General features: G+C 31.1%; 2 protein-coding genes across 2 annotated transcripts; both read right to left on the bottom strand.

Moving 5' to 3' along the window:
* Positions 1 to 46: 46 nt before the first annotated feature.
* On the bottom strand, positions 47 to 3,853 carry LOC18104408 (FT-interacting protein 7). Its single transcript, XM_006376173.3, has one exon. The coding sequence runs from the start codon at positions 3,370 to 3,372 to the stop codon at positions 322 to 324; it is 3,051 nt and encodes a 1,016-aa protein (XP_006376235.3). The 5' UTR covers positions 3,373 to 3,853; the 3' UTR covers positions 47 to 321.
* Positions 3,854 to 15,348: 11,495 nt separating this feature from the next.
* LOC18104407 (agamous-like MADS-box protein AGL80) lies at positions 15,349 to 16,189 on the bottom strand. The gene has a single exon (XM_006376172.3). The coding sequence runs from the start codon at positions 16,024 to 16,026 to the stop codon at positions 15,538 to 15,540; it is 489 nt and encodes a 162-aa protein (XP_006376234.1). The 5' UTR covers positions 16,027 to 16,189; the 3' UTR covers positions 15,349 to 15,537.
* Positions 16,190 to 16,740: the final 551 nt, after the last annotated feature.

Below are 16,740 nucleotides of genomic sequence, written 5' to 3'. Positions count from 1 at the left end.
CGTCGCTTTTGTTTTGCCAGCTTTTTGGGGCATTGTTTACCAGTCATTAAGTATAAAATATGATTGCTCATAGACAGTACAGAATCTGGAATAAAGAGCAAAAAGAATAGTTGGGTTTCATACATGGGATTGAAGAAATGTGGGATATGCATATCCAGCAAGAGCGAGATTGTTTTGTGGATTGGGTGTGAGGCAGAAAGTACCCTAGCTGCTTTCCTCCTGTCTTCTGCTGTCATGACATTGGTGGAATTATTTACTAGATCGTATTTCCTTGTCCAGAATCAAGCAAATAAGGTGTTTTAAGTTATAGCAGTTTCCAACTCAAAGTAACATATCTGCTCTGGACGGTAATCTCTTGAAGAAGTTGACAGGCACAGAGGGCATCCGGCTCCTGAACCTGGGATGTCGAAGCACGTAGAGTCCAACCAGCACTGCCACTACCTGGAATAGAGTGACATAAATAAGTACAGCCCCGATTAATGAAAAGAGGATAAAGATTGCCGTAGCCCTTGGATCCCTCCAACTTAGTAGTGCCTGAGCTCTTTCCCCTTGGCTTGCCAAATCTCCAACCACTGTCTGCACCCTACCGGCAACACTTCTCATCCTGTCATATCTCATCCTCACAATGTCCGATGGCCGGGATGCTGGGAATGTATCAAATTCCTCATCAAGTTCATCTGGATGGGCGTTGTCTGCCTGTGAAAGCCTAGTATCCATGTGAGGAGGGTGCCTTGGCCTGAACCGATAATTCCATAACCCAATCACAAACAGATAGAGAAAGATTGTGGGCAGTATCAACTCTGGATAGCAAACCAGTATGAAGAACAACACGTGCACTAGACATGTTGTTATTGGATTTCTCCAGTAGCAAATGTCATTAAACCATTTACAGACAGCCGTGACCCCTGAAAGCATTGACATCATGCGATGAACATTAGCTTTGCTTCTCCTCAAACTCCACATATGGTAATCCACATCTAACATGTACTCCACAGCTTCACGCCTAAGCGGTGGCTCAGATCTTGCTAGCCTTGCTGCCACTATCTGCATTGCCTGGTGGCGGAGCCAGTCAATGTGCCTAACAGAAATTGGGTGGTAATAGTGCATTTTGGGAAGCAATGGCTTGCCATAGTGAGCCAACATATTAACCCAAGCTGTGCATGTAAACCTTAATGCCAAGTGAAGTTCCCCATGCTTCTTTAATCCAGAGTGGGTAAGAACTAGCAATGGATAATAATGTGTATATATTCGATTAGTTTCCAAAGTTGATAGCCGAATCCTTACCTTCCCAATTCTCTGATCTCTTGCATCTTCTTTGCTTCCATTAATGTGGCAATTGTCAAAGACACCAATGGTGATCACAGTGCAAGGATCATAAACATCCCAAGTATACTGCTCATTCCAACGAGGATTCAGAGTATCGAGAATTGTTCTGGTTCGAACCCATTTGTTGCCATACTTGGACACACAATACGCATCAGTAGTCCTGCCATCCTTTCCCTTCAATGGCAGCAGATTTCGTGCACTGAGAATCCCAAGTTCAAGGATTCCAATATTTTGCTTCCTCAGGTGCTTGGATGACGGCTGCAGATCACTGCTAAAATGCGTAGACTCATCAAGGACGTGATACCCTGCATCTAAACAGAGACAGAGTAGGATCTTGCTTGAGAATTTATCTTTCTTCTTGTCACCCTCTTCTATGAACGAAGGCCTGAGGAGATTTAACCAGCGAGGATCTGGGAGCTTATGCGTCTCAAGTCTTGTTGGTACATCCCTAACTGATAAAATGACCCTTCCCAGTATCTCAACCTTGCCTTGTCCTATCCTGTCCTCAACAGACACAATTATGAAATCCTCAAAAGGCTCAGACGCAACAAATATAAGCTCATCATTCCAAATTGGATTAATGGTTCGCATCTCCGAAGGCTTAGTGACCCTTAACTGATTACCAAGTTGAACTTTTACATACACATCTGGCATGCGGCCCCTATCGGAGGGGACAAGATCTTGGGCTTCAATGACATGAACTCGAAGGTAATACAGCTTCGGCGAAAAGTAGACCTTCGATCGTGTGTTGGAAAGGTTCGTATGACTAATGTCATGAGCATCACTATGCCATGCCTCAGGAAATGACTCATCAGCCTGTGTTCCCATCCAAACTGCAAGCATAATCTCTCCTCTGGTCTTGACCCCCTTCTTGTCCTCCAATATGTACCACTGAGGAGCCAGAGGACTATCCGGTGGCACTCGAAGAGGGACTTCCGATAGATCAAAAAAAACTCTGCCCACAAAATCATCCTTGCCAAAATCCTTATCCTTCACAGTAACTTCAAGTAAATTGGACTGCAATCTATCCTTTGCGAATGCAAATATTTGCGTCCACACCGGGCTTTGGTTCTTCTCCAAGTATTTAGTCTTTCCTTTATAGTTCCCCAGCTTAACTTCAACATATGGATCAAGACTCCCAGAAACATCCATAACAGGAAGATCTCTGGCCTTAACCACACTCACATACAAGTAATGCATCTGCTCCACCAAATCATAAGTACTTGCCATCTTGTCCCATCCTCTGTATCGCATACGTGCAGCCACCGGTGGACTGGTCTCTACCAACAAGAATTCAGGATTCTGCCTAGGCATCTGCATATTCATAGCAGTAGGTGGCCCTGCTCGAGCAAAATCAGTCCTTGTCTCAACTGTAGGAGCCTTTTCTTTCATAACTTGAGGCTGAAATACGAACCCGGTAGACACAGGAGGAGCCGGAGCAGCAGCGGGAGCAGCAGTTGCAGTCCCTATAGTGTGAAAAGTCCTCACTTCTTTATCCTTATTTTTCTTCTTCTTCTTTTTCTTCTCGTGATCATCAATAACATCTTCTTGAAGCATGGTGGTCTTGATTTCTTGAAATACTGGAGTTGCTTCAGTCTCAATATTGCCAGCATTTGTCGGAGGAGGAGGAGGAGGAGGGTGGCTACCATCATGTGCTGCATAAATCTTGAGTGCTACATCACCTTTGACATGCGAAAAGGGGCCACGTTTATCAAGAGGGTATCTCTGGGGATCAATGGCCTCGGAATCAGATAATAAAGGCACAGAGATTCCAGAGATCCTAACACAACCAAGAAAGTTCTTGTTGTGGCCGCCTTTTCGATCATTGTACACAACAACTTCAATGGTCTTGTTGGGAAGATCTCTTGGGTTTCTTACACTGAAAACAAGCTTTTCATTCCAAATAGGGTTAAGCTCCTGAGGCTTGGTTTGGGTCCTCTGTTTTTGCTCATCAAAGTCTACCTCTACGTAAGGACTGGCTGAACCATGGCCATCTTTGGGCATAAGGTCACAAGCATCGTGAACTTCCACTACTAGTATGGTCATGGTGTGATGGTAGTTGAGGGAGAGGCTTGAAGGGGTTCGTAAGATCTGCTCGGACAATAATTTGTTAGCTAAAAACGAAAGGAATGGAGGTGGTGGGTGGTGAAAGAGTGGGGGTTGGAGATGAGGCGCTTAATTTTGGAGTACGAAGACAGGAACATGAGTGGGGATAGAGGCAGATTCTGGTGGGCACATTTTAACATTTGCGAGCTTACTAAGTGCAGGGTCTTGATTTTCTTCGATGGGGAGAGAAAGAGGCTGTGTTTCTTGGTGTTAGTCTTCCTATGCAATTATGATGTGGGGACTGGCTTCATGAAGATGAAGATAACGCCTAGGTGAGGGGAACAAGTGCAAATTAACTCTCTGAGTTGAAAATAATCAATTCATATTATTAATGAACCTGATGGAGGTTTTTTTCTAAAAGCAATCCCTCCTTTTCTTTCAATAGGATCTCTCGTTTTCAAGGTATTAGGCAGATCCATTATTAATTCATCCATGGAGATTGTCTAGTCCTTTAGCCTAAAAGGTCACCAAAGCAGATTGATTCTCCCTTTATGCATCACATTCACTTTCTGCCCTTCTTTTTGCATAATATTGAATCCACACTCCTTCCTTTCTGTACAAGCATTACGGTGGAAGTTAACCATCTATACGATTATCTAGTAGTAAGAGTTTAGGATTAAGAGATTTGTTTTTTTTGTGGTCTCAGGTTCGAGCCTTATGATTACTCATATGATAGTCACTGAAGATTTACATGGTCAGTTAACTTCAGAGCCTGTAGGATTAGTTGAGATGCGCGCAAGCTAACCCGGACATCCATGTTAAATTAAAAAAAAAAGATTACGGTGAAAGTTGTTTTTAAAATATTTTTAATTTAAAAATATATTAAAGTAATTTTTTTAAAAAAAGTTATTTTTAATATTAAAATAATTAAAAAAAAGTTAAATTTTACCCTACTGATATCGGTCGGTGAATTGAGGCACGAGGGTAATTCTGTAAACTAATCATCTACCTGAATTCTTTCTCGTTAATGTTATGAACTCAGCAAGCCCAACTTCTTTGACCTCTTTATTATGCTTTTGTCTTTAAAAAAAAAAAACAGACAAAACCCTAGTTGAGACGTGTTGGTAGCATGTCAACAACCAGGTTTGTTGTGTCAGCTTGATTATTCAAGACTTCATCTGAACATTTGCTTAGCTTGAAAGGCTTCGAGGACTAAAAGGATAGAGAAAATCGGAACAGAGGGGATTTTGTGACGAAATTTCTCTAACTCTGATTGAGTGTAGATTCTTTCTTTTTTATTACCACCCATGACCTGTCCACCATCCGTTCGTCCTTGCTAGTTAAACAAATTCAAATTCATAATATTCGAGATTCAAGCTTTGACTAATAAAGATGATATTTATCTAGGGTATTTTTGTTAACACGGTAGATATTATTTTTTAAAATATTTTTATTAAGAAATATATTAAAATAATATTTTTTATTTTTTTTAAAACATCAACGTGTCTAAAAGCATAAAAAATTACTTTAAAACAAAAAAAATTAAAATTTTTTTAAAATATAATTTGATCGCACTTCTAAAGACACCCGGAATAATCAATAATATCCAAATTACACAAGAACTCAAGCTTCTTCTTATTTTCTTTCCTTTTTTGCCCTTGCTGCTTGCTGCCAACATGTTTCATTAAGAAATATCTAATTAAAGCTAGTAAATATACTTTTCTTACCTGTTAATGGTAAATTATAAATTATTTATTTTACATGCCTTAGGCTAGTTGCCAGGACCTTAACATGGAGGCAACCTCTCTCTCTCTCTCTCTCTCTCTCTCTCTCTCTCTCTCTCTCTCTCTCTATATATATATATATATATATATATATATATATATATATATATATATATATATATATATTCACATTTTTTTTCTCTTTTTCTTTGTTTCTTTTGATCTGCATTATTTTAAAGGCATCTTTAGAAGTGGTGTCCAAAGGGTCCCCCAACCTTTCACCAATTTTCCTATGTGGTAAGGGAATAATCTGGGGGTAGAATTTAATATAGTTTCTGTCATTCAACATAAATATTCTGACAATTACTGGTTACCTATTGAATGTTTGGTAGGATGGGTAAAATTGTTTTTTAAAGTATTTTTTTAATTAAAAATATATTAAAATAATATTTTTTATTTTTTAAAAATTATTTTTAATATTAATATATTAAAACGATTTGAAAATATCAAAATAAAATATTAATTTAAAGTAAAAAGAAAAATTTAAAACGTAAAAATAAAAAGGAATTATTAGCCATTGATTAGGCATACTCCTTGATGTCTAACAACCATTGTCAGCTGATCAGACAGTCTACAGCTTGTTCTATTTGGAGCCATATTACCGACAATTACAAAATTTATGATACCAATAATAGCCTTCCTTCCTTCCTCCAGCCAGCAACCAGTGCCTGGCCTGGTTTATATATAAATAAAATTCTTCATTTTTTAGGATTGGAATTTAACAAAATACTGATGTTAACATTAACTATATATTAATCGCTAATGCTAACATGCATTTAAGAAAAATTATTTCCTAAACACAATCCCAAGGCAATTTAAATATCCCTTGGAAAAAAATCCAAACTGTAAATAATATAAAGGAAAAACCTCAATTTAGTCCCTAGCCTATATACCTTTTTTCTTGATTTATAGCTTTTATCAATTAGGTTTTTCTCACACTTGTCAACTTGATCCTTCTTAATTTAAAAATTCCATAAAAATTTTAATGAGCATGAACAAAACTACCTGATTGAAATTTTTTTAAATATTTATGTCCAACTAAGGATAAAGGATGAGTATATAAATTAGGAACTAAATTGAGATCTTAATTTCTCAATGAAAATCAACTAATTGAATTGAGTACTTTGAAATTATTTAAATAAGGTTAGATTCAAATTTTAATGTAAAATTTTTTATTATCTAATTTTACACTATTGAGCATAACTCCAAGTCAAACTGTTGGATAGATCTGAAACTTTACCATAATATTTTAGAGGTATTCTTATATGTTGGGGTAAAATTTCAAATGGGTCAGAATTCAGGAATGCCTTACGATATTGGTTAAAACAGGTTATACGAATTTTGTTATTTACTTTCTTTTGACTTGTGGATTTTTTATTTGACAAAAATCATTTCCCTATAAAGATGTGGCAGCTTGTTTTGAGAATTTCTTAATCTTACATGGATCTTTAATGGACTGCAATATAATTTTCAAGTGTGGAAGTGATTCATTAATGTTCCAAAATTCTTTTTTTACAAAGATTCCTTATTCATCCTATCCATATAAGGAAATAAGGGTCGGTGGTATTTAATGACAAATTAATTTTTAGGTTCATTGGACAGAATTGTAGGCTAAAAATTAGCCTTATATCAGACTTGTATTATTTTGTTATCTTCCTCTCTTCTCACAACAACATAGAAAATTAATTTATAGGTTTTATTTTTATTATTTCAGTCATCGCCCAAGGCTTGTTTAAACTTAATTAATATTTTGTTTTCAGCTGGGATTCAAGGCTTGTTTGGATCAAGTTTTGGGCTTGCTAGTTTTAGGTTTTGAATCAGTTTTGTGAGTGTATTAATTCAGTCCACAATGATAGATCCATTAGGGTTAAGTTTTTAAAATTGCTTAAACTTTTGTAAGCCTAAGTTTCGACACTTTTTTTTATCAATAATACTTCTGAACTTTTTAGTTTAACGTGTGAGAGAGGTTCTTGTATTCTTTGGTTCTTAAATGAACTAAATCTGACTTATCAAAGATTCACTAGTTTTATGGCGTCATTCAACTTCATTCCAATAGTATTGGTGCCTTGGGACATATTCTCATTGTATCACGCTCATAACAGATCTCTTTTGGCTTTCCAGTATCAAATCTCAGTCTTGATTGTGAGTTGCGTGACCATGTGATCACGAGGTTTGCGTCGGTTGATATCAGAGCTAGGCTCCGAAATCAAGTTATATCTTTTTGAAACTTTTTATTTTCCTAGTGTTCTTTAAGTTTTCAATGTTTGCATCAATCTTCTTCTTCTTCTTCTTTGTGTCATCTATGACAACCTAGTATAAAAAAATTAATATTTTTTTGTTACTGTCTCTAAACATATCGGTAGCATAAAAGACAAAAAAAAATAAAAATAAAAGACGTTATTCAAAACTTGTTGCAATTTTGTCGCAGAAACACAACTCATTGAAAACCCTAAACAAACCACCTCAAAGTTAATTGAAATTTTATATACTGCTTAATGAGGGTGAAATTGCACTACATATTAAATTTGGGTTTATTTTGATATCGTTTTCTTGAGATTTCAATTTGGGGTTTAATTCTACTACAAACTAATCATACACGGGTTTCAATACCTAGGCATAAGAGAAAAACCTATAAACTGAGATCTGTAGTTTTTTAAGTATCAGGACACTACATATTGAACTTAAGGTCATTCTAATATTGTTAGGTCTGGATTTCAATTCTAGTGCTTTAAAATTGCGTAACAATTCAGATTTGCGTTAAATTTCAAAACATGTTTGTCTATTTTTGTTTCGACCAAATCGTTTTGTTTCTATTACATTTGTATTACTTAGGAGTCAAATAAGTGTTGTCATTAATTTTTGCTTATGTTTTATATCTAATTAATCTTTAATTAGGCAAAATCAATAAAAACTCTAATCTAAACCCTAAATTTTTTTTTCTAAAAAAATCACAAATTAATAGATAAATAAGAAGCTTATGATTGGTGGTGGCGTTTAAACTTAATTAAAAATTTAATTTTTAATTATAAAAATTTAAATTTTTATAAAATATAGTTTGTATCGTGTTCCCAAATTGTGTAATATAAAAGATAGCGCATGTAATATATGTATAATTACTGTTTGTGTAATATAGTGAGAATTATTTTTTTCACTGTATCAATTTAAAAATCAATTTTTTTTCTGTGCGAATACGGGAAAATACTGTTACAAGGGTATTGTAGTAATTTGAGGAGGAAGGTCCAGAAATAAAAAAGGAGGGTGGGAGATTATGCGATGGGACAAGGAAAGTCTGCATCAGAAGGTACTGAGTGGAGGCGGTTGCTTTCCAATATTTTCAGTGATTGGCCTTTGACTTACAGGTGCATCAGCAGCGGGTGGAGCTCTCTATTTTTAAACACAAATTAGTATAGTAATTAATTATTTCTCTCGTCTCCAAATTAAGTTGCTTTCTTCTCTTGTCTTTTTTCCGAAATTCAATAGTGTATTGATTGATCTTCCTTGATTAAAAATTGTTTCAGCATAAAGTTTCAGCATAAAGTTGTTCATGCTTCTCAAGGGCAGGCGTGACATAATGATAAAAGGCTTGATATCTGTAAAGCAGATCTTGAGTTCGAGTTAGGACGTGCATCTTTTATAAGAGTTTAGAACAATCAAGGTTTTACTCGCTCGCCTGGATCCACAAAACATCTCAAGTTTCCTCAAATAAAAAAAAATATTCGAGCTTCATGGGAAATCTCAAACTCTAGGTTATGATTTTGCAAGATTAAGATTTTAGTGGGATTAGAAATACAATTCATAAGAATGAGACTAAAATTTAACAAAGAGCTATTAAATGCTTTATTTAAATAATAAAATTTAAAGTGAGATGACTAAAATGAAAACACAAATAAAATTCATGGTCGATCTCAAAATTTTTAGAATTATTATTTTGATCCAAAAATTCATTTTATTTATTTTTCAATCCCTGTGTTAGAGAAAAGATAGAGAAACATGTTGATAAATGAAGAAGAAGAAAGAAAATTATCGTTCGACCACAATCCAACAATCACAAATGAAGATTTTGGTGTTAACGAATTCCTCTTTTAGAGAGAATTCAATAGAGATGGTTTTCTTCTCTAAACATGACAGAGAAGTTAGATTAGGTTTGATTTTTATTTCATAGATTTGATTGATTTTTTTTTATTGATTTTAGGGTTGCCGGGTAAAAATGATTGAAAAATGCATTGTCTACCCTTTCATTCAAATAATAAAATGGAAAGGATCTGAGCACGCGGGCTTGGCTTTGCAGGCCAGCACATGAAGCTCTTATCTCTCAATGTACTAGACTCAAGCACCTGAACTCTTTTTTTTAGCTTATTTTTACTTTTTTGGAATGTTTACTTTTTTTTCAAAGATTTGAAATAATTTTTTTAACATATTTAAAAATATCTTTTAAATATTAACATGATATTCTTTTAAATAAAATTATTGAGTGAAGATTTGTAATCATTTTTCTTCTTAAGTTTAATTTTTTGGTTTTTCGTTGCATTTTTTATCACATAATTACATTGAAAATAAACTCAACTAATGTATTATTCTTATATTTTTAATACATATACAACATAATTAAGAAAATATTTTTTTATTAAAATATTCTTTAATGATTCTCATAATTGTTTGGTCCAACAAATAAATATTTTGATAAATGAATTTCCTAAAAAAAAAATTAATATGTTTTTAAAACTTGATGATCTTTCAAAGAGATTGCTGTATTTTTTTTCATATTCTATATAAATAATTTTTATTTCCATGATGTATTTATAAAAATAAAATTCATAAATTCTTTGCTAAAGAAAAACCTCCAAGATTAAATAAACAGAAAAGTTAAGATTAAAAAACAACACGTATACATTTTTTAAATAAAAAAATCCACAATATTAATGTATTTTTTTATTATATTTAAAATTAATTTGAATTTCTACGAAAATCAAACTAGTTAACTACTGTACCAATATTAGAAAAACAAAAAATACTCTATACTAGTCATTATAGACTCATAGATGTTGTGTTTGGTAAAAAACAATCATCTAAATATAAGATAAAAGTTATAAGAAAAAAAAGATTCTATACTAGTCATAATCATAGATGTTGAGTTTTGTAAAACGCAATCACCTAAACACTATTAGGTTTTGTGTTTCCATTATGTTTTGAAAGTATTTTTAAAAAGGTTAAAAAAAAATTATTTTATTTTTTGCTTTAAATTAATATTTTTTTTTGATATTTTCAGATTATTTTGAAGTATTGTTATTAAAAATTATTTTTTAAAAATAAAAATATTATTTTAATATGTTTTGGAATGAAAAGTACTTTAAAAAACAACCGTTACCACACATCCAATGTAAGTTTTTTTTTTTAAAAAAAAAACAAATCTTATACCGGTGATAAATGTTGAATTTTGTATATTTTTAATTAAAAAAACACGATATTTGCAACATTAACATAATTTTTTTTATTATATTCAAAAATTAATTTGAATTTCTACCAGTGATGTGGAGGCAGAAAATCAAACTTGTTAATTACTATACCGATATTAAAAAAAAAAATCTAAATTGGTTGTAGATGTTGAGTTTCGTAAAACACAATCATCTAAACTCTTAAATGTAAGATAAAAATAATAACTACATTAGTTACTTGGTTATATTTATTTTTTATTTAAAATGACTTTTATTTTATTCTGATAAATAAATCTATCTTCTCTGAAAAATAAGCCCCCCATTATTGCTTTGTGATTGATCTGCGTGGATAAGATGGCATATCCGTAATAAAATAAAGAACCTTGAAAATATTACTGTTCTGATTGGTTTGGTTCACTGAATCAGGTACTTGCAGAGGTTCATTTGATTTTCAGGGAAATAAAGAAAAAAAAAAAAAGAAATAGGTCTAGAAACAGAGATTTGAAAATATATTAAGATAATATATATTTTTTTAAAATTTAATTTTTAAAAATATCTTTTAAAAAAACAATACCATCACAAAAATAAACATCACCTCCACCAAGTAAATTGGAGGTGATGTTTATTTTTCTTCGTAGGCTGCCGTAATTGGACTTTCTCCTTATCTCTTACTATTGCTGTGCTTTGTCATTTTCCAGGCCTTTTAGCCCTATATGAAATAGATATTTGCCTCCTGTTTAGTGGAAAAATACCTAATTACCCTACAATACTAGGCAAAAATTCTAATTGTAATAGACTAAATTTAATAATAATATCAAATAATTTTTTATAGCATAAATATTTTTTTTATTCAATCCGTAACATAGCACGATTTATAAACTAGTACATCTAAAAGAATTAGGAAATCTAACAATGGTTCACATGAAAATTGAAACACCTGATTTTCTTTTCTTTTTTTTTTTCAAAAATTTCCCCTTTTAATTGCATCATTCTATGGTCTTATTAGATGAAATATGGTTTGAAATTATGATAAAAATACTTACTTAAAAGATAAAATACTAAAAAGTACAAAGCAAAGGCTAACATCAAATTCACAATAATTTTTATTTTGGTATGAAAATGTATTTGGTAGTCCGTAGGTTAGAAGGAGAAGAGGAAAACTCATTAAAAAATGATAGAAGTGAGATAAACTTTTGTTATGATTTTGACAACAAAAATAACCAAATTTGATGTCAAAGGGTTTTATATGATGAGGAGAGAGTTTCATTTTTTATGCATCTATAATAATAATAATAATAATAATAATAATGATAATATATATAAAAACAATTATATAAAAGTTCACATTAAAAAAATAAAAAAGATATTTTATTTTCTTTGAATATTAATGAGTTATCTGTTTTTTTTTTAAATATGCATATTGTATTAATACATATTTATTCATAAAGTAATTGCTAATATTACCATAAAAAAACTTTAATCTCATTTAAAAAACTATCAAATTATCCCATCTCCCAATAAACCCAATATTTTGATATGTGTAGATATAGAATTAAACTGAATTTATTGATCATAATATAGAATTTCATTAAGATATTGTATGAAAATATGATTTCTTTTATTCTTTTTTTAGCTGATAATTGAAGGATTTTTGATTGGCTGAGTTTAAAGTTTTTTGTCTACCTTAACTCTATTTTATATTAATATTAATTTATATCCATTTTTATATGAATATTAATAACTCAGTCAAAATACAATTATCTTCAAGAACAAAATGTTTGTTATGCTTAATATTTTAAATTTGATAAAAAAAACTCAAGTCAACCCTAATTAACCTTTCAAATCCATGACCCACGTCATAGACCAAGATAACCGTATAGAAAATAAATCAAAATAAATTATGAAACATAATTCCTAATTAACTCAATATTGAGAGAAGAAATTGAAAAAAAATTAATTTTGATTATAAAATATAAATATCAATCTTGTAATCAAAACTCGAAATAAACAGATAAAGCTGATAAAAACAATATACATAAATAAAAAAAGCCACAATTATGTATTTTTTATAGATTAAATAGATTTTAGTCAAACTGTTAAAACTGTACAAATATTAAAAATAAAAGACTCTATAATAGTCATTATAGATTTTTTTGTAAAAAAATAAGAAAAAAAGATTCTTATACTAGTCATAATCATAGATGTGAGTTTTGTAAAACGCAATCACCTAAACACTATTAGGTTTTGTGTTCCATTATGTTTTGAAAATATTTTTAAAAGGTTAAAAAAAAATTTATTTTATTTTTTGCTTTAAATTAATATTTTTTTTGATATTTTCAAATTATTTTGAAGTATTGTTATTAAAAATTATTTTTTAAAAATAAAAATATTATTTTAATATGTTTTGGAATGAAAAGTACTTTAAAAAACAACCGTTACCACACATCCAATGTAAGTTTTTTTTTAAAAAAAAAACAAATCTTATACCGGTGATAAATGTTGAATTTTGTATATTTTTAATTAAAAAAACATGATATTTGCAACATTAACATAATTTTTTTATTATATTCAAAAATTAATTTGAATTTCTACCAGCGATGTGGAGGCAGAAAATCAAACTTGTTAATTACTATACCGATATTAAAAAAAAAATCTAAATTGGTTGTAGATGTTGAGTTTCGTAAAACACAATCATCTAAACTCTTAAATGTAAGATAAAAATAATAACTACATTAGTTACTTGGTTATATTTCTTTTTTATTTAAAATGACTTTTATTTTTATTCTGATAAATAAATCTATCTTCTCTGAAAAATATAATCCTCCCATTATTGCTTTGTGATTGATCTGCGTGGATAAGATGGCATATCCGTAATAAAATAAAGAACCTTGAAAATATTACTGTTCTGATTGGTTTGGTTCAATGAATCAGGTACTTGCAGAGGTTCATTTGATTTTCAGGGAAATAAAGGAAAAAAAAGAAATAGGTCTAGAAACAGATATTTGAAAATATATTAAGATAATATATATTTTTTTAAAATTCAATTTTTAAAAATATCTTTTAAAAAAACAATACCATCACAAAAATAAACATCACCTCCACCAAGTAAATATCCACCAGGGTGCAGTGGGAAAAATATGCAGTTAGTGGGCTAGCTTTTCTTCGTAGGCTGCCGCAATTGGACTTTCTCCTTATCTCTTACTATTGCTGTGCTTTGTCATTTTCCAGGCCTGGAAAAATACCTAATTACCCTACAATACTAGGCAAAAATTCTAATTGTAATAGATTAAATTTAATAATAATATCAAATAATTTTTTATAGTCTAAATATTTTTTTTATATATTATTTTTTTAATTCAACCCATAACATAACATGATTTATAAACTAGTACATCTAAAAGAATTAGGAAATCTAACAATGGTTCACATGAACATTGAAACTTTATTTTTATTCTAGATTCATTATTCACGTATAATTAAATATAAAAAATATAATTTTTTTATTAATAATAAATATATTTTACATAAATAAAATCAATATTACATATAACCAATTAGTTAACTACACAATATATTCACTAGCACTTTTTACCAATATCAACCGTCACAGAGTTAACCTAGAATCTTCCCAAATGAAAAGGGAATGGGATAAATTAGATAGTAGTGAATAACAATGTCTTGCGAGTAACATAAACTAATGAATAAAAAACTTACAAAATGATGCCTCCCCCCCCTCCAAAAAAAAAAAAAAATTAGATTCACCCATGTTATTCCTCGGGTCATTAAAAGCTTACATGGTCGTTAACTTCAGGGCCCGTAGAATTAGTCGAGATACGCGCAAATTGGCTCGGATATCCACATGAATCAAAAAACAATTCTCCATTGTCACCCTTCTAATTTCATAAAAGTTGTAATGTTATCCCTAATTAAATGTTTTTAATTGTTTTTGCAAGATAATATAATATGTATGGGAATTTGAGAGGAAAAAAAGAGAGAAAAACATGAAAAACAAATAAAAATATCAAGAAAAAGTTTAGCTTCTTGTTATTTCTTAATGCTTCTTGTTAGTAATTTAGGTAGTAAATGGCAAAATTGAAACCTATTTAAGGCAATAATCGCGACAACACAATTATTTTTTTAATGGCAATTTTCAATGCTTCTTGTAAGTTAGTCATTTTGAAACGCCGTTCATAACTTTTGCAGCATTTGCTCAAATGAAGTTATATTCAATGTCTTTAAGGGTAATTTTCATGGGAGTAGAAATGAAACATTGATAAATTTATAGAGCCAAGATTGTTGTTTCCTCTTTAATTTTTTTTAATTTTTAATACTAGAATATAAAAATAATCTAAAAACATAAAAAATTTTAAAAATATAATTGGACCGCGAAATGATAAACAAATAATAATAGCAATCTCTCAATTTAGGCAACTTGGTCAGAAGAATTTGTATGCATCGTATTTTTCTGTTAAGAAGATAATTGCTTTAATTTCCATATAAATAATGCTCATGACAGATAAAGCATTCGTGCTATACATTCTTGGCCACCGCAACATCACTGTATGGCATCATCATCATCATCATCAGATTTGAGCTCGTAAAAAAATCGGCATATATTTCGATGGAATCCAATCCTTTTCCAATAATTTATCACAGAAGGTCACCTCTTCAATCAGAACATTTTTTTTTTTCCCATCACAACCTAACTAGAGTTCTTGTCTTCTTCTTCTTCTTCTTCTTTTATCATATTATGTCAAGGGTTGCTATAATTAAAGATATATATTCAACCAGATGAGATGAAAGGGTCACAGTTCAACAGAAGGAGAAAATATAAAGATGAGCAAAGCATATGAACTGCTGAGAGTTCTCTTATGGAAAACAAGATTCTAAAACAGCCTTAATCTGAAAGGTTTAGTCTTTAATCAATCCATTCCCTAAACCACCAACAATTAAGCATTATTCTCATTCTCAGCATGCTCGATCTCAGAGGTGACAGACGCAATCATTTCCTCCAGAAACTGAATTGATTCAGACGGGTTTTTTATGCGTTTTAAATCATGTAAATCCATACCTTCTTTGCAGCCGGCCATCATTAACTCCAACTCAAGCCCTAGATTTTTCCGCCTTTGTTTCTCCAGTTGCTGATTCAGCTTGGATACGTTTGTGCTGAGAAAAGCTTCTTGGTCCACCATGTATTTTCCTGGCTTTCTTGATGGTAATCTCTTCAACTCTTCAAACGCAAACAATGCTTCTGCGGGGGAAGGCCAGATCTCTGGTTGATCATCATAGGCACTGAAAATAATAGCGCAAGCAATAACCCCACAAAGAGTTGCGAGTTCATCAAGCTTCTTCAGTAGGCCAGCCTTCCTCTTCCTGAAGGTCACTTTCCTGGCAGATTCATTGGAAATCAATTCATGTTTTACCTTCCTGCGGCCCATTGTTAAGAATGCCAAGAAGATTAAATATTTCTAGAATTTGATGATGAGTTGAAAGCCTCAGAGATTATGGAAGTCGTGAGATATAGAAGCAAATATGCTAACATAGTAAGATAAATCATGAACAACTCAGTATTTCCTAGTGTAAAATGGTAAATGGGGGGGGGGGGGGGGGGGTTAGAGGCCCTCAAATAATAAGAACAAAAATTTAAAATTTTTAAATGATCCCTTTATTGAGTTGCAGGAAAAGACTCGTTTGGTCAAGGTTTCACGGTTGAGTTTTGTTTTTGATCCCAATGTAAAGTAGTATATTCACTGATCCCACGTGTTGCGGATTGGATTAATTTTTTTTAAAATATAAAAAAATTTTAAAATGTTGTTAATGTGTTTATTAGCAAATTTGTTTTTCAATTATGGAATCAAAATCTGATGTATACTTAATAACATCCATTTAAAATCTTAACATGATAATATATTGGATGATATATTATTAATACAATATCTTGTTAATTTGTTAAAAAATCTCCATAATCTTCCTTAATAATAAATAATAAATAAAATGGAATTTAATCAAATAATATTTTAAATACATTTTTAATTCATATAAAAATTAGAAAAAAAAGACCAACTAACAAACCGTTGGATGGTGGAACCAAAAAAACATTTAATTTAGAAAAAAGAATAAAAAAAAAGATTTAAATCAATCTAGGTTAGATT

This window comes from Populus trichocarpa, chromosome 13 (genome assembly GCF_000002775.5).
Source record: "Populus trichocarpa isolate Nisqually-1 chromosome 13, P.trichocarpa_v4.1, whole genome shotgun sequence".
Classification (NCBI taxonomy): domain Eukaryota; kingdom Viridiplantae; phylum Streptophyta; class Magnoliopsida; order Malpighiales; family Salicaceae; genus Populus; species Populus trichocarpa.
Note: the sequence above shows the minus strand (reverse complement) of the source record. Positions and strands in the feature narration are given on the sequence as shown.

Coding starts and splice junctions, on each gene's coding strand:
- LOC18104408 (XM_006376173.3), bottom strand. CDS start 3,372: ATGACCATACTAGTAGTGGAAGTTCACGATGCTTGTGACCTTATGCCC.
- LOC18104407 (XM_006376172.3), bottom strand. CDS start 16,026: ATGGGCCGCAGGAAGGTAAAACATGAATTGATTTCCAATGAATCTGCC.